The sequence below is a fragment of the Rhinolophus sinicus genome, chromosome 1 (genome assembly GCF_057876585.1).
Source record: "Rhinolophus sinicus isolate RSI-liver-muscle chromosome 1, RSI-T2T, whole genome shotgun sequence".
Lineage (NCBI taxonomy): Eukaryota > Metazoa > Chordata > Mammalia > Chiroptera > Rhinolophidae > Rhinolophus > Rhinolophus sinicus.
The window spans coordinates 43,998,677-44,018,131 of NC_142501.1; the positions used below are offsets into that span (position 1 = coordinate 43,998,677).

Sequence of the window (19,455 nt, forward strand, 5' to 3'; positions counted from 1 at the left end):
CCTGGAATAGGCTCCAGAAATTCTAAGAATAAAAAAAAAAATGTAAAATTTTAGAATTTGGGACCAATATAATAAAGTTTCCAAAATTCAAACTGGCTTTCCTATAGTCACTGTTACTATTCATCCACTCAACAGTTGTAGAACATTAGCTATGTAAGCTTCCTAGCATTTTGTAAATGTGATTTACATTAAGATCTACTTCTCTTAATACATCCTCCATAATTTCTGACATGATATGTGTCAACTTATTTGAATCCTCAAGGCTTAGTCCCAGGTCTTCTTTTCTCTCTTTGATCTCTCCATCAGACTAATGGTCAGTTCTTGGGCTACAATTGCTATCTTAAATCTGACCGTTATCTAGATATATCTCAGCTACAAAAACTCCTAGTCCCATATCTTCATATCTGCAAAGGAGATTTGAAAATGGAAGTCTTAATTTTGCCCCCATCTCAAGCTAACTCATTATTTTCTCCCTTTTGCTTCCAAACTAGTTCTCTCTTCCACAATCTCCGACAACAGCACTAACATTTTTATCAGTCATTCATGCTAGGAAACCTGCAGGATGCTTTGAATCACTTTTCCTTTGTCCATGAGATTTACTCAACTACTACATCCAGTTGATGTTTGCTTTGAGACACCTCATGTAATTGTCCATTCAGTTCCAATGTGCACTGCTACTCAGTCCAGATCCTCATCACCTTATACTTCACTTTCTAGAGGAGCCCACAGCTGACTTTCCTTTTTCAGCTTTCTTACACTTAATATCTATCCAGCACTTACTTCAAAATCCTTACTCACTTCTGTTATCTAGTTCATCAGGTCTGCTTCTTTGATAGCACTAATACTGATGACACTGATTAAGAAGTGAGATATGTAGCCGGGATACTACTGAGAAGTAGGTAGGGGAGCTGAGAATGTTAAACATTGAAAGGACAAAAAGAAGCAGAGGCAGAGTAAAGATGGGATTAATGCTAGCTGTTTCCTAATAAATGAAGGACTATCATGACAGAATTAATAAGACTTTATGAAGTTATACGTAGGCAGACTTCAGCTTGATATAAGATAATGTTTAAAAATATCTAGAGCTGTCCAAAATGGCTCAGTAATGAACTTCCTCAAACAGGAAGTGTAAAAACAAAGATTAGATGTTGAAGGAAAAGATTTCTGTGTCAGGTGAGATGCTAGATGTCTGTCTAAGTGGTTTCTAACACTTAATTTCTATGATTTTCTATCAGTCTATGGTGATTTGATAATTTTATTGGTCTAAATATTCATGACATCATTATTATGTATATTAATAAAATAAAATTGGTTAAAATCAGAATAATAATCTGAGGAGTTCCAAGTCCACTCTCTTACATTTAATTAACTTATTTTCTATAAATGGACTGAAATACTGAACTATTTAAGCACCATAAAAAAGCTTAGAGTTGTACTGAAACTAATTCAACCGCTCTATAGTCACCTTTTATACAAATAAAGAAGACAAACCAAAATGAGCTGTGTAAGAACCAGCAACTCTTTGCCTGTTACTGTATTATTTATAGACTTCTCAAAAAGTTTTTTAAAAGGAACCATAGAAAGCCTCTTCAATAAATGGTGCTGGGATAATTGGAAAGCCACATGCAAAAGCATGGAACTAGACTGCTATCTGTCACCATGTACCAAAATTAACTCAAAATGCATCAAAGACCTAAATATAAAACCTGAAACAATAAGCTGCATTGAAGAAAACATAGGTGCTAAACTTATGGACCTTGGGTTCAAAGAGGATTGTATGAATTTGATCTCAAAGACAAAGGAAGTAAAAGCTAAAATCAATGAACGGGACTATATCAAACTAAAAAGCTTCTGCACAGAAAAAGAAATCATCGACAAAATAAAGAGACAGCGCCTGCGATAAGGGGCTAATATCCAAAATATATAAGGAACTCATACAACTCAACAACAAAAAACAAACAATCCAATTAAAAAATGGGCAGAAGACCTGAAGAAACATTTCTCCAAAGAGGACATACAAATGGCAAATAGACATATGAAAAAATGCTCAACATCACTAATCATCAGAGAAATGCAAATAAAAACCACAATGAGATATCACCTCACCCCATTCAGAATGGCTATCATCAACAAGACAAATAGTAACAAGTGTTGGAGAGGCTGTGGAGAAAAAGGAACCCTCATACACTGTTGGTGGGAATGCAGATTGGTGCAGCTGCTATGGAAGGCAGTGTGGAGCTTCTTCAAAAAATTAAGAATAAAATAACCATATGACCCAGTAATCCCTCTCTTGGGTATATACCCCAAAATCAGAAAGCATTTATCTGTACAGATATATGTGCTCCGATGTTCATTGCAGCCTTATTTACTATGGCCAAGACATGGAAACAAGCAAAATGTTCTTCTATAGATGATTGGACAAGGAAGATGTGGTATATATTCATATACACAATAGAATACTACTCTGCCATAAGAAAAAATGAAATAGTGCCGTTTGATACAGCATGGATGGATCTTGAGAATATCATGCTAAGTGAAATAAGTCAGACAGAAAAAGTCGAGAACCATGTGACATCACTCATATGTGGGATATAAAACTGAATGCAAGAAAGGAACAAGACAAACAAATAAAGAAACAAAGTAGAAGAAAGTAGGGAAAGTAGAAGAGGGTAAAAGGGGTAAAATATATGGTGATGGAAGGAGAAATGACTCTGGGTGGTGAGCACACAATGTGATATATAGATGATGTGTTACAGAATTGTTACTTGAAACCTATGTAATTTTACTAACAATTGTCACCCCAATAAATGTTTCATATTTATATAGGCTTTTTAAAAAAATTAAAGTTTACTGGGGTGACCATTGTTAGTAAAGTTACACCGGCTTCGGGCGTACAATTCTGTAATACATCTTCTATAGCTCACATTATGTTTTCACCACCCAGAGCCAGTTCTCCTTACATTACCATATATTTGCCCAATAAATTTTAATTAGAAAAAAAAAAGGAACTACAATTCAGCACATGACATATATCACAAACTAAGATAATGGTTGAGACTGGCAAAGTGATGGAAGAGTGTGACAGGTGAAAATACACTGCAGGAGTTTTGGATGATCTCTTCCTCAGCCTTCTGCTTAGCCCCAGTGTCCAAAAGAGAGGGCTTCAGGGTCCTGTCTTGAGAATTACATAGAATAAAGAAGAAAGCTTAAGGAAAAATATGATATTCCAGTATTTAGAATGGGAGATAATTATATCCAATGAGAATATGGGACGAAATAAAGGAGAATAATAAAAGACAGGAAAAAGGAAGGACATATACACTGTAAAATTTTCAGAATAAAAAATTAAAGTGTGACCTTACTCTTCAGATTTTGCCAATAAGGGCTAATATATTGAGTGCTTAGTTATGTGGCACGTACAGACGTAAATTCTTCAACTCACTTGATCCTCCTGTAACCCTATGTGGTACTTACCATTATGTTCCTCATTTTACAAATGACGACACTCAGGCACAAGAGGTAAGTAACTAATTTAAAGTTACATGGGTAGGCAGGTGCTAAAATTTAAATTTGACCAATTGGATTAAAGCAGTCTGGGTCTAGCGGCTATAATCTCAACCACCATGTTGTAACGTCATAGTGATGGTTATCCCATTTGATTAATTTATTCCAAAAATTAGTCATTCTAAGTAACCATAAAATAATAAATGATTTTATGTATGTTTTTCCACTTAAACATAACATATATTATAATAATTTAATCCACTAAGATGCAAAGTTTACTTGGTTAAAATAGCTGGAGATTTTTTTTTAGAGAGAGATATTTTAAACTTCTTTGAAGTTACCATTAATTGAAAGGGAGCAAAGATGTTTAATTTGTAGATAAAATTATGATGAGACATGTACAAAATTCTTATCAAGTTTATAGTTTTTGCAGTCCTTATTTGATAAGAAATAATAAGTTTTGAAAATACTAAGTAGCAAAGTGGAATTTGTAAGGTAATTTATTCTGTAGTATATTTAAAAAATTAAGCTAATAATAATAAAAAAATTATTGCTATGTAAAAAAACACACTAGGACTACTTTATCTCAGATGAGGGAATTAACTCCTAATTAAAACTATACTGAATTTAAGACACAATACTTTAGTTACTGTATCTAAGTGAATATATACATATATATATAAGTCCTTAACTGGCTTTTGTTTTTGAAATAGAATTGGTGTTTTAACCATTTCCCATCTTTCATCAATAAACATTGTTCCTCTTAAAAGGAGGTGAAAAAATTACCTACAATAAAAATACTGAAAATAATCATCATTAATAAACACCATTAAATGATGAATAATACATCTCTCTCACCTCTCTAGCTTCATTAAAGCTTGAAGTGATGTTTCTTTAGGTTAATCCCATTTAAACGCATCAAGCATGCTATGAAATGTATTTTGACCGTTAATCTTTCCCAGATATACAGGATTAGGGGCTAAATTAGGGTCCGGGAACTATCAGAGAGCATTTATGAAAATACGATGAATTAAAAAAGGAATACAGGTAGTACATATTGTTGTGAATTGTTAAAAGGGTCCAGTTTATATATTCAATGTTCCTAAGAGATTTATAATATTTTATTAAATAATCTAATATTTCTACCCAAATGACTTTCACTTATGCAACATTATTTTTAATTTTTGTGAGCAAAAAACCTCCAAAAGTTAATTCCTCACTTTTTATAAGTTCATTCCATAACTTCACACTCACTCATGCTTTTCAATATAATGAAATTTTAATCTTCTATCCTCTCCCTAAAAATCAATAATTTTTTTCTTATGTCCCTGAATATAATTGTGCAGCTGTAAAGCCCCTTCTAACAGGAATCAGAGTAGTAACGTTTTTGTTCTAGTAAGCAAGTGCCCTAATTATAGGGTAAATAGTGCATATTTTAAGTTACAGTTCAGCTAGTCAGTTAAGAGAGGCTTTAATTATTACAATGTTAAACTATTACCATGACAACACAGATCTTTTTCTTCTTGCTTTCCTTTTTCTTCTGTTTCTCTTTTGGAAAGACAGTGATAAGTGGCTATTTAGTCTCACACAACTATCCAGCCAATCAAAGTACAGCTCATTTGATTATTACTGATCCCATTCTTACCCCTCAAATCTAGAAAAGCACCATTCAGTACTCTTTCAGATGGAGAAGGAAAATCTTGCCATTTTATCTGAACATCTAAGAGTAGCTAGCTAGATATAGTCACCGCATGCCCCTCTCTGATCAACAGGTCTTAGCTTTCTAGCTCAGATCCTCTTATACTTTAACTCACTAGAACCTCCACAGACTTTTATCACCGTTTCATAATCACCAATGCCTTAATATAATTTTTCCCTCTCTACCCAGTTTCAGTCCAGTGATTAATTATTAAAGCCACTGTCACACACACACACATCCCCAATTCCCTTGTTGCTCTCTCTTTCTTAGTTCCAGGGCAAAACCACAGCACTGGTTGAATTCAACTCTCCATCATGGCTGCACTTACACATGAGCAAGTGAATACGACCGGAGAAAAAAACATAAAACAACTCTCACTGTTTCACTTCAAATTCAAGACCACATTCCTCATGTAGGCCCTAATGCTACACAGCAATCCATTTTCCCTTTCAATCTCCTAAATTCAAGAAGACAATTTCACTCCTTCTCACCCGTTTTCAAACCTCTATCATCTTCTTCCTCATTCCCAGTCTCAGTTAATGACCTTACTTCCCGCTTCACTGAAACAATTGAAGCAAAGAGCAGAAAACTTCCACAGACTCTCAGTACCTCCTCATCCCACCGATCAGCATCTGTACCCCTATCTTTTGCCTTCCATTTGATACTAAATTAACCACCCATGCTTCTACCTAAGGCCAGCCCCTCCACTTGTACACTAAGTCCCATTTTCTCTCATGTAACCTTCAAGCATGCTCCTCTCTGATTCCTGCATTCATTCTCCCTCTGTTGGATCATTGCCATCAGCATAACAGCATATTCTTATTTCTCCTATCTTAAAGGAACTTCTCTTTAGTCCACTTTCTCTCTCTGAACTGCTGTTTCTCTAAAACATCTGCAGCAAACTCCTTTAGAGTTGAGGACGGTATTTTCACTGTCCAATTTATCTCCTCCCATTCTAGTTAAACTGCCTCTAATTAGCTTTTCACATGCCCAACTCCAGTATCACTGCTCTTGAGAATGTCAACAAGTCTCCCTGACATTGCTAAACTCACAGGTAAATCCACAGTCCTCATCCCACCTGGTCTTATTAGAGTCTCTCTTGGTTGTTCACATACTCTCTTCACTTGGCTTCCAGGTTATTCCTTCCTGGCTTTCCTCCTACTTTACTAGTCTCTACTTCTTAGTCCACTATGCTGTTCCTGTTGTCTTAATACTAGAGAACCTCAGGGATTCAGCTCTGGTTTTCTCTTTCTTATCCACACTCACTTCTTTGATGATATCATCTCCTGGCTCTGGACACCACCTATATGTAGACCCTAAATTTATGTAAGTATCACAGATTCTCTCCAGAATTCCAGTCATTATCCAGTTGCCTCCTCGACTTCTCCATTTCGATGTATAATAGGATCTTTAAACTCAACAGGTCCAGCCTTCCCATTCTTGCCCCTCAAGATCACCCCATTCACAGTCTGGTCTATCGCAACTTGATCTTTCCAGAGGCTCAAGCCAAAGCCTTGGAGTCCTCCTGTCTCCTCACTTTTTACTCATATGCCACAGCTAATCTGTCAGGATATTCTGTTTGTCCTACCTTCAAGCTATATCCTGAATCATCCAGTTCTCACCATCTTTAACTACCATCTCCTTGGTCTGAACCACTATCACGTCTGGCCTGGACTACAGCCTCTTAGAGGTTTTTCTGCTTCAATGCTTAGGCCTCCTTCTAAGGCTATTTTCAAAACAAGAGAGTTATCTTTTCAAAACATAAGTCAACTCATGCCACTCTTCTGATTAAAAACCCTCCAGTGGCTCTCCACGTTATTCAGAGTAAACATAAAACAGCTTAGGCCCTGCTACCTGTCTGAGTTTCCTCCTAGCATTCTCCATGCTGCTTTGTCCGCTATAGCCACACTGGCCTCCTTGCTGCAGTTGAAACACAAACGGCAGGTTCTAGCTTCAGGGCCTTTGCACTGGCTGTCTCCTCTGCACAGAAAGCTCTCCCCAGAACCCTTCGTGGCCACCCACCTATTTCTTCACGTTTTTGCTCAAATGTCACCTTCTCAGCAAATTCTATCTTATCACATTTAAAATTGCAACACTGTCCCCCTCATTTAGACCTACGAATCTATTTATTTTGCACTATTATTTTCTATAGAATGTATTACTTTCTAATACATCACGTTATTTACTTGGTTATTTTGTCTGGTTCTTTCCTACAAGAATGTGGTGGGGATTTTTGAGAGTTTTGTTCCCTAATGTGTACCAAATGTTGAGAAAAATGCCTGGCATATAACAAGTGTTCAATGAATATGGTTGAATAAATTAATTGAATATTTTCCCCTGAAAAATTTAGCCATATCATTAACAATCCAATAATAGTAAAAGCTGTTTGGAGGAAAACTGTTTTCTTCTCAATTATGTAATAGGATGGTTAAAATTCATTTAAGTAACTTATCTCTATTCTGTTCAAATAATTTATAGGCAACTTGTCACTTAATAGCATTTAATGAAACAAATGTTCATTTACCCTGAAAATACTTGCCCCATGACCTTTCTCCATGTTAAAAAAAAAAGTGTAAAAAATCCTAACAGATGATAAGCAATTGCCTTTGATATAATATATATTTAAAGGAATGCTCCAATGTAATCAGGTTGGAGAATATTATATGGTAGTTTTTGATCTACAAATAAAGTGCTGAGAACATATTTTATATTACAAGAAGTAATACAAAGTGAAGCCATATATATATATATATATATATATATATATATATATATATATATATAAAAATTCTGAACAACTTGTCAAAATAATAAATCCAAGAACATTCTATTTAGTATTACTAGACGTCTAGAAGTTCTTTTTACCTTAATTATGTATTCTAACTCTAAATTTCTATGCTCAGTATGTCATTTAGGCCTTCCCTTACTTGGAAGAACGCTGCTAGCTATCATGAGCCAACCTCCCAGTGGGCTTAGCTAGCTTTTGGAGAAAATGTTTTAGTCCTCCAGGTGAATTCACCTACCACTCTGGGTGACCCTTCTTTTGTACCTCCACATCTTGAGCATACTGCAAATAGTGTATTGAAATTCCTTGTTTTCAGATAGTCTTCCATTCCCCAACCCTTTTACTAAACTATAATGGCCTTCATAATGGCAGAGTCAGTATTATTCATCTTTTCATGAATTTCATAATAACATATGCTAGGACTCAGGAAATGCCTCCCAAAGTTTGTACAAAAATAATTTACCCAAAGATTCCTGTGACTAACAGAATCAAACTTCCCAAGCATGAAGAAGGAGGACCCGATCAATTTATAATTAGTGCTTTCAAAGAAGAGATAATATTTATCAGTGCCAGAAAACAAACTTTCCAAGTTTGTATCTATTTTGTAAGGTTCTGTCTCTGATTTTGGTTCAAAGAATCATCTCACTTTAGAAAAGAAGTTAGTGCGTACACAACTGCATATGTTTCAGAAAGGGGATTATTTAACTACCTCAACCACTTGCCCAGCATGATTCATGAAATTTTATTTCAAGGACATAGATCTCAGGTCCTCCCATTGTTCTGGACAAGTACTGCTTCTTGATATCCTAGTTAACTATACATACACCTTTTAAACTCTCACTTGATGTTCAATCCTGTTTTCCGTTTCTTACAGTGTCCTGGAATGGATAATTGCAATTTTTGCTATCTATCGTTTTAGAGAAATTTAATTAAAAAAAAATCTCTTAAAGAAAACTACGCAATCCAGTTTTACATAATTCTTCACTTATTTTTTAGAAGTGTACATTGAAAGTTCTTTCTGAACAGACTCATAGACACAGACAATAGTTTACTGCTTACCAGAGGGTAAGGGGGTTGGGGGGTGGGAGATGAGGGTAAGGGGGATCAAATATATGGTGATGGAAGGAGAACTGACTCTGGGTGGTGAACACAAATTGGGATTTATAGATGATGTAATACAGAATTGTACACACCTGAAATCTATGTAATTTTACTAACAATTGTCACCCCAATAAATTTAAAAAATAAATTAAAAAAAAGAGAAAAAAAAAAGAAAGTTCTTTCTGACATTGTGTATGATGATTTTAAGAATTACTTTTCTAATCAACCAAAACTAATTTTAAATCTATCAGCACATATGAGTCAATGATTTCTTTCCACGTACATTTTCCTGCTTTTGTTCATGTTCCATTGGAGCTACCATTAGGTTTCCTAATTATTTTCAGTAGGTACTTAGAATCCTTGCAAACATTGGCTAACCTATGTAATTCCTCATCCTCAACAAATTATTTTGCCACTTACTATTCACCTCATCTTTACACCACTAATGAATGCTCAGAAAATTGGTCCTCATACTCATGGCTGGGAGTATACCATCATTAACCTCTTTATAATATGAGCACAATTTATCTCACCACCTGATACTGCTTTTAAAGGAGCAAAGTGAAGTAAAGCGACATCAATCAATCAAAAGCATTCACTTGATGCTTATTATGCACCTATGCAGTGATGGAAATTAGGTTACACAACCTTATTCTTTGAGAACTTAACGTCTAGTTTGGCAAACAGCTATAGCTTAATATGAAGACAATAAGTAATTAATTGCTAGACTGTAACTGTGGTTTCAAATGATAAAGGACAATAGCTTATAATTGGGCAGAAAAAGTAGATTCCCAGATACATTTTCCTTAACGATCTTGTAGTACATAAAAAAGAGGTCATCATTCTAGACAAAGGAAGCAACATGAGCAAAAAGCACAGGTAGACTGTCGAGGTCTACAAGAGGGTGATAAAAAGACCAACTACCCTTCTAATTGGCAACCATGAAAGATCCATTTGAATAGATAAGATGAAGTCATCAAATTCATCTGTTGCTTTCCTCCTCCTCCTCCTCCTATTATTATTATTATTATTATTATTATTATTATTATTATTATTATTATTAAACAGATACAGCCTGAGTTCTTATAGTGCCTTGTCTAGGTTTCAAGAGCAATACAGAAGTGAATTTGCCAGGTTTTTTGCCTAAGAAAGCAATGTAGAACTATATGTGTGAGTTATGTGGAGCCTCCAAAACACTGCAATGATAGCTTGGTATCATTAGGTTCTAATGGGTTGAATGTCAGGCTTTTAAAAGGTTTGGACTAGACTTGGAAAGACTGAAGTGTCATTTAATATTTTTCATAAGAGACCTGTTGTTCCTTTACAGCTTTTCTCAGGTTTCTGTCTCTTTTTGTTGTTGTTTGCTACGTCCTGATTTTTATTATGCCTGACTTATTATATTAGTTACAAAATAGATGTCATCTTCTACAGTCTGTCCTATCAACATTTGCCAAATTAATTTTCCTATAACATAGCTCTTTATCCAAGGGACTCTTCTGCTGCAAAAAATTTTGACAGGACAGACCTTGAACATCCTGGCCATGATTTTATGGCCTCCTCATACTTTAATTCCAGCTGACTTTATCTTTTATTATTCTTCCACTGAACTTTATATTCTGATTAAGGTAACTAACCTGCTGCTTTCTTAGCAAGGTTTTCTGTTTTATGTTTTTTCACATAAAATGTTTCCATCTGGGATGTATACTCCCTCACAACTGCCATTTATGTGAATTTCTAGTGTCCTTTAGCCAAACTTAATGGCCCTTTTCCATGCTTCAACTGGAAATAATTTTTCTATTCTCTGAATTCTGCATTCTCCACTACACAGTTTGCTCTTGTATTTCTTCATATCGAAGTTAATATTGTGTTTTATCTTTGAATTATGTTGTCAAATTTTTCCAGCTACTCAGAGTTTGCAGAGAGGAAACAGTGTGCAGAATACACTGACTATTCCCAGAAGTAAATATCACTGAATAAGATGGATGCTAGAAGAATGTCAATAATGAAGAAATACACAGATGCCTGCTGGGTCGTTTGGTTGCCTGGCAGGCTGATGGGACCAAAAGGCCAGGTATTTGGAAAGGTAGATGAGAACTTAAAAAAATATGGCACTTCCCAGCAATGCTGGGAACTTCTGGACCAATCAGGAGGTTATTTAAGTACAGAGACAAATAAAACTTTAAAAAGTATGTTTGCCATCTATTGCCTAAGCCAAATAAAGGGGAGTCTCAACAATAGACTAGAGCTTGGATATCCCAATAAGGTGAGGAAACCAAGCATTAAAATTAAATTTATTGTGTAATGTGTGTGTGTGCTTTGATTTTGCTACATGTCAGTGAAAGTTAGCATTTTAGCAGAATAAGCTGATGTATAATAATGTACCCTTGATCTCTGTGTCCAAGTGGACTGCATAATGAACTCAGCAATTTCCTCTTCCTCTTCCTATAAAGGCAGTTTCTAGTATGATGAAGTAATTAATGTAGATTATGGTTTTTGAGAACTAGGAATAATCGTTTTCTGCAAAGAATTTATCCGAAGGCCAAAAAGATTAACATCATGACGCTAGTCAATCATGATACCAATATATAATTCCGTATTTCTGAGTGGAATGAGCAGAAGGATGTCCCCATTCTCCATCCTCTAAACTACCTGTCCTCAGCAGACTTATAACTAACATCTTTTGTTGCGAAAAACTATATCCCCTTGGCTTTAATGCTTAAAATGTTTTTCATCAATCTAGATAAATTTGATTTTAACTCTTGCCAGCTGCATGACTTTGGGTGAATTTTTTAATGTCTCTGGCCTTCAGTTAACTCACAAGTAATGGGGATAATTAATAATAATTACTTTATGCAGGTTGGTGCAGGATTTGCAGGAAGAGTGCCTGGCATAATGAGTAAATTACAAACCCTCAGAAGTAATATTTATTTTCTTTTTTTCCCAGTCTCTCATATAAACAAGAAAATTCAAAGAGGCAGAGGAAATGATATCAAAGTGCTAGCAAAACTATAAATTTGTGTTCTACTTTTTATCTTAGAAAATATAAGATATATACAATCCAATTTTTATGTTTTTTAAGACTGAGACAAATTTTTTTTTCTGATTTATTCAAGTTCAGATAATTACTGAGAAATCCAGAGCTTGAATGATGTGCCTTCATTCCTACTATATATTATTTCTAGAAACCAATTCTGCATCCACGCCCAAGGCTTCACACATGTATTTTCAGTATGTATTCTTTCATTCTCCCCTAGCTAAGGATAATCAGATAAGATGTCTCTTTACATTCAACAGATAATACTTTGGAGACAGTATTTTGCTTTTCTGTGGTTTCCAGAAAAACACTTGTGCAGAGAAAGCCAAGCTATTTTCATAGCTTACCTCAATTTGTCTTCATTAATTGAAAGTCCTTACATAGGGTATAATTACCAACTAAAAGAGTTAAATAATTCTGAAGAATAAAGAGCTCATATACACTCATAACTGTTGTTAACATTTTAAAAATGTTTTTAGATTAACTGAACATTTTTGCCCTGAAATTTCTAAGTGTCTTAAGGCTTTATTAAATGTAAGATGTGGCCACGGTTTGCAGAGATGATAGTAGTGATAGTAAGGTAACCACCTGAGATCATTTCAAAATGTTTTTACCTGTAGGCATTAAAAAAGTGGCACATGGGATACTTATTTTACAGTTAAATATCCATAATAAATAAACTTAACATATATATTAGATCACATTACATAAAAATTATAAAACATTTAAAAATCACCCTAAATGCCACTACTCAGGAAAACTTGTCAAAATAATAACTCAATATGAGGCATACTTTGATTATAAAACTTAAATAGCATAGAAAAGTATAACATGGAAAAGATACCCCCATCCATCTTCCTTCCTTATCCCCAGGTTCATTATCCTGCCAAATAATAATTACTTTTACTTATACCTCTGGAATTTATTTCAGGAAGAAGAGAACTTATTGATGGATACAGTCCTTTTTTATTTTATCAAAGATGCATTGAATATTCTTTCAATCCTAGTAGCAAACACAACCCATGCACAGTTTCTCAATTTGACAGAAGTCTATACCCACAAAAGCATGTCATGTCAGAAAGCATGGATGCACTTTCAATTTAGAGAGGTAGAAAGGTAAGATTAGGAAGTCAGTTAATTAGCAATTTAGGACCCAATACCATTGATTTCACCCTGCCCTAGGGTAAAACTAGTTGCAACTTTTGGGAACCAAAGAAAAACTGCTACTATCATGTTGTTGTTCATTATAAGGATTGAAGACCATACTTAGCAGAAACAAAAAAAATGACTCTTAACAAGATTCTCTTTTTCCTTTACAGTTAACACAGTTAGAAATACACTATGGCAAATTATTTTCATTCAAGCAAACTTTGCTGATTTTTCCACGTTGAGTTAAAAAGTATCTTCCTTTCATGTATACTATTTGGTGCACGCATGGCATTCACCAAAGCTCTGTTATCATACGTTGCCCAGAATAAGAAGTTGTTCTATGTGAGTTCAAAGAAGCAACAGAATTTTCCAGCAGTTCCATGCTTATGGTGTCGGTGCTAAACAATTGTAGACTAAACATCAATCTCTGTTAACAGGTTTTGATGGTGAACTTCTAGATGATTTAATGATATGTCTGTTTTCTCGATATTTATTGGTTGAATTATACTAAATTGAAAGAGTATAAGCAGCAGCTATCAGTTAATGATATTTCAAGAGAAAGAGTCAATAAATAATAATCTGTCTGACCCATTCCGTCCTTATTTATTTGTTTCTTGTATCTTTCTCATTTCTCCTGTTTGTCTTTTCTTTTTTCCCACCTCAGTTTTTTCTCTTATGAAATCACAACACACACACACAGACACACACACACACACACACACACACACACACACACACAACTTTATATATTTGATCTTTCCTTACCGGGATGAAGATGTAGGCTCAGTAGTTTGTCTTTGCACACGTGCATGCTTAATTAAATGTTCTTTTAAAGCCGTTTGGACTTCTGCTGGGATATCAGGGGAAGTGTGGCTGATTTTTATTGCAGGCTCAATAGCTTTTAGTGCTGGCTTTCCATTTTCTTTCACCTCTTTTTTCTCTTCAGTCTCAAAAACTTCAGTTGGAGCACTTGAAGCGCTCTGTGGAAGAGTACTGATGTTGGAAGTCACAGGTTTGCTCTTCCAGCAAGGCCAGCACAACTTCCAGAAGACAAAAAGTGAGACCACCAACAAGGCCAGGCCACAAAAGCTGACAACGACTGCTAACAAGCTGACCGAAATATCTGGAAGAAATTACAATGTAAAAAAAATATTTATTCACTGACAACATACATAAAAGAGCAGAAATGGTCAGATAATTTTATATTATAATAATAACAGCTTCCTCATTTAGTTTCAAAATTTTAATTTTAAGTTAGCTTCATAGGGAGGAACAGTTAGCAATTATGTCAGGAAATTCTCAAAGGAGATATTTGAAAAATCCCATCCCAAGAAAAGTTTCTGGTTGTATACAGGAAAAGTGTGATATACGCATATTATTTCTAAGGACACTACAAGGGTCCCAAGAGTTTGCAAAGTGAAGGCTGGCAACTTGCAACCTGCCACAAAGTCATGACGCTTAAGAAACTCAGAAACTGCATACACAGAAGAGGCTTCTGTTTGCTTCTCTTTGATCTAAAGATGCAACATTCTCACTCTCTGAGCAGGGAATGATATTAAATATTTGTGTAAAACATTTTTTTATAGTTTAAATGAGAATAACATATTACTAATATAGAATGTGTGCACTGTTAGCTGTATTTTCAAACTCCATTCTCATAACCTTGCATGCTCCTAATTTCCAAAGTCCAAAATTAGTGATTTGTTATCTAAGTAGCTCTAAAACATTCTTATTTCAAAACAATCACAAAATTACTATATACTCATTATATTTGTTATGTAATATACTCATTATGAAAAATGATATTTAGATTAGAGTCAAAGGAATATAGTGAAAAATTAATAAGACTGAGTAAATAAATAAACGGGAGAGAAGCGACAAATCTCTCATGTAAAAGAATTTCAAACAATTTACGTAGCTACTTTGCCCTCCAGGAGGTGGGGCATAGGTCCCTACTCATTAAGGGTTGGCTACACAGAATAATTTTCTCCCAAAGAATACAGTATGGGAAAAGATACAAAAGGGATAACTTTGCAGTTGAGAAACCTCAGCCAGATGATCAAGGTGAACATCAAGAGGGATGAATCATATTGATAGTATGTACCATTGATCTGATGTAACGGAAATGATATTTTACCTCTGTGGTCTTCCTCCCCCAAACCCATAACCCGAGTTTAATCATGAGAAAAATATAAGACAAATTTCAGTAGAAGGGCATTCTACAAAATACTTGACCAGTACTCTTCAAAAATGTCAAGGTCATAAAAAATAAATTAAATGAAATATGAGAAACTGTCACAGCCAAGAAGAGACTAAGAAGAAATGACAACTAAATGCAATGTGTTATCCTAGATGGAATCCTGGAATAGAAAAAAAGATATTAGTTAAAAACTAAGGAAATTTGAATATAGACTTCAGTTAACAATGTATCGATTTATTTTACTTTTTTATTCATCAATACCTGAGGTCTAACTTCATGTCACATAGTACTCCATAACTCTTCATCATGATGGATATTTAGATTATGCTCAATGTTTTGCTATTACGACATAGTTACAACAAGCATCCTTATACCTTTTCCTTGTGCATATTTGTGAATGTTTCTCTAAGGTCCATTTCTAGGAAAAGAATGGCAAGATCATAGGTTAAAGTTTTGCTAGATATTTCCAAAATGTACCCCAGTGGCTGTAATGAAGACATCACATGAGTTTGCCAATTCCTACAATCTCTGAGAAATATTGTTGTACTTTGCTTTTCACTAATTTGAGGGGGGAAATGATACCTTGTTTTAATTTACAGTTCCCTGATTGGTAAGATAAAATGGTTTTGTTTAAACTCCCAATTTGTAGCTAATGGAAATCCATTCAGAAATTGAAATAATTCCAAGTTTTTATTGCTAGTTATAAGGATAAAAATTAATTTTGACATGCTGTGATACAGAGACATTAATATTTTCCTTCACTTTTCAGTTGCTTACTAAAAAACAAACAAAAAAAACCATTGAATATATTTCCCATTTATATTCCATTGGTAAGAAATGTGTGATCATATTTTATACTTTGCAGTTCATTTTTACTTTTTATTTTTCATGAGCACCATAACTTAAAGAAAAGGGTGAAAAGTGTAAAATTAGTGTTTTCCGATTATTATGATTTTAAAATGGAGGAATAAATACAATTGTGGCTTCATAATCTTCAGTACTTTCAGCTCCATTTACATTATATTTTTTTGAATATTCCAAGTCAACTAACTTCTTCAACAGTTTAACTTCTACCCAGTTGGAGATAAAAACCAAGATATAAAAAAACTGCAGGACAATGTGGGGGAGGAGAAAGGAGGGAAATAGTTTTCAGTCTATAACTGAAAATTCCTCCCTTCTTACTAATGAAGGTCAGGCATTACATTACTTTCTATATGCCAGCCACAAAAAATTTATGAAATTCTTATGTCACTGTTCCTAAGTGATAGGCTTTGGCATTCATAAGGTTGTTTTCACTTTAGGACAAAGCCCTGAGGAAAAAAATCTCTGACCTTAGTTCCATCTTCACTTCTGTTGACAATTTTCTTTCTAAAATCAATATCTGGTTCTATCATTTAGGGGACCATAAAATATTTCGCCCAAACCAAGTTAGTTCTGAAACTGAAAGGTTATGCTATCAGTCACAGGGTAATAGGTAGAAACCAAATCATGCCCTGGTCACCATGGTAGCTCTCTTAGCCTAACATCCTCCCAGGTCACCTCTTAGCCATCTGGGGGCAAATCCAAACTTTGCATGGCATTCCACAGCATCTTTGGGATTTGACCCCTGACTATTGATCCAGGTTCATTCTTCTGCTACTCTCTTACCTATACTCCTTACTCTGACCACACCAATACGCTCATGATTTTGCTCAGCCTGTTTCATGTAGCGCCAGTGCATTTTCTCCTTCTGTTTGGTTGCCTGGCAAATTTGTATTCATCCTTCAATAATCAGATACAATAGTACCTCTTCCATAAAGCTCTCTCTGCCTCTTCTATTTCTGAATATATTAGAAATATGTATTTCTAATGGGCTTTTAAAGCGCACCCACCACTGTAACCCTCGTCTTATAATAATTAATTGACATATAATCCTTTATCCCACACTTTTGGTACATGATGTGTTTCAAAAATTATTATTTTCTTTTGGATATTAGAAAAGTAATATAGTACACATTATCTGGGATAACATTCAATAACCAAACACATTAACATATCTGTAATAAAATGTATGATTTACATTGAGTAGGATCACTGAAAACTGTATGTAGCTTAATGCCAACTTAGGTACGGTGTTAATGCCAAATTGTCATAATTTACAAAATAATGTTGTTTTTAGGATTTTGAGGTTTTATAATTGTTGATAAGGAGTTATGGATCTGTAGTTATTTTGCTTCTCCACATGTTCTCATCCTACCAATACTCTCCTCCAAGATCCTTCAGAGCAAAAACCAAATTTATTCACCTTTTTATTTTTAGTGTGTAGTATATATCATATAGTAAAAAATGTTTGTTTATGAAGCCACTGAATACATATTTTGAGACTTATCTAAAAAGGCACTCAAATGTCTGTGGTTTTCAGGTGGCTGGGTGACTAAAAGCTGAGTGATCTGGAGGGAATATGCAGAAATCCTCTTACTAGGAAGGTAGTAATAACACAGCTTCTACTGTGGAACACTTTAGACCTGGATTAAAATGTCAGCTCCACTACTATGTGACTTTGGGCACACTATTTAGGCTTTAAGAGCCTCAGTAAAAGAGGGATGTTTATATTTATTTAACAAGAATGTTGTGAAGTTTAAATGAGGAAATGTGTATGAAGTATTTAACATTGTTATCTGCATAAGAAGTGCAACAATGGGTTGGTATCATGATTAACTCTATTTTTCTCAAACAGGAATGCCAATTGGGAAAAGAGGCAAAGGTATGGATTGGGTACGGATTGAACATTGAGTCACAGAGTAGTAAGAAGAGGAGAGTCATCTTTTCAGGATATCTGGCACTGAAAAGAATGCATTAGTGTATAATGGAGACCAACATTTCTAAGTAAATATGAATATTTAGGAAGCTAATAAGTAACATTCCATTTTCCTACCCATTTGTGCTCAGAATAACTGAGAGCTAGACATGGTATTCAAGCAGGCAACAATTGAAATACTAAGGGACTATCAGCTTAGGTCTATCAGAATGTGAACTTGTTAATATGTCACCTTGAATTAACTGGACTTGCCAATATAGTCATGCGCCTGGCTGGACACCGCAGGTGTTCTCCATGAGGCCTCGATCCTGTAAAATTACTACATGGAGTAGAGTATTTGTTTCCTGAGGTTATGAAGCGTATACCTCAAAGAAGGGGGAAACAGGTAAGTCACTTCCTAGGGATAGGAGTGGGCCAAAATTCCATGATTATTCCTATCTTGCACACCCTTCCATTAGAAACATAAAGCAAGAGCAACAAAAGAAAGAAGGAATCATTAAAATTGTATCCTGAAAAATAAAAATAAAATTATAAAAACAAGCTCTTTATATTTTATATATTTTTACATTACTTGCAATTATTAATCATTAAAAATATTAGAAAACAAAATCAACTGTTTAATACTCAATATTTATGAGAATTGTTTTCAACAAAATTTGTTTAACAAAATAAAAAAGAATCCATCAAAAGATAAAGGGAGGACCTGGAGGAATTTATGAAGTCATCAAAATGTTTTAAATCAGGGGTGTCCAAACTTTTTTCAACGTTTTTCACCAAGGGCCATATGCGGTAAAATACACAAAGAGCCGGGCCACTCACTCGAGGTGAAGTACGTATCGCCTCACCTGGTTTATTTAAGTAAACTAAATATATTTTTTGGAATTTGCTGCGGGCCAATTGAAAATGGATTGCAGGTTGCAGTTGGCCCGCGGGCTGCAGTTTGGACACCCCTGTTTTAAATGATTCTTTTATGATTTTGATTCAACATTTTTAACCATAACATGAAGAATGTTACGAATTTGGACTTAGTTCAAAGAAAAAAATAAGTAGTCCCCAAAGCATTTTTAAGTCAGATATTGAAATGGTCAGATACCCTTTTCAGAAATAACACTCTGGCTAGGGAGAAGATCTGAGTGGAAGCCATGCTAGAGGAGGAAAAACTTGTTAACAGATTATAAATTACCCA

At 34.7% G+C, this 19,455-nt stretch overlaps 1 protein-coding gene across 1 annotated transcript in view; it reads right to left on the minus strand.

Annotated features, from left to right (window-relative positions):
* SYT10 (synaptotagmin 10) overlaps positions 1–19,455 on the minus strand; it is a 63,512-nt gene that overhangs the window by 31,904 nt on the left and 12,153 nt on the right. Inside the window, exon 2 of the mRNA XM_019736536.3 lies at positions 14,038–14,395. Coding sequence (XP_019592095.1) covers positions 14,038–14,395 — 358 coding nt within the window. The remainder of the gene's footprint in view (positions 1–14,037; positions 14,396–19,455) is intronic.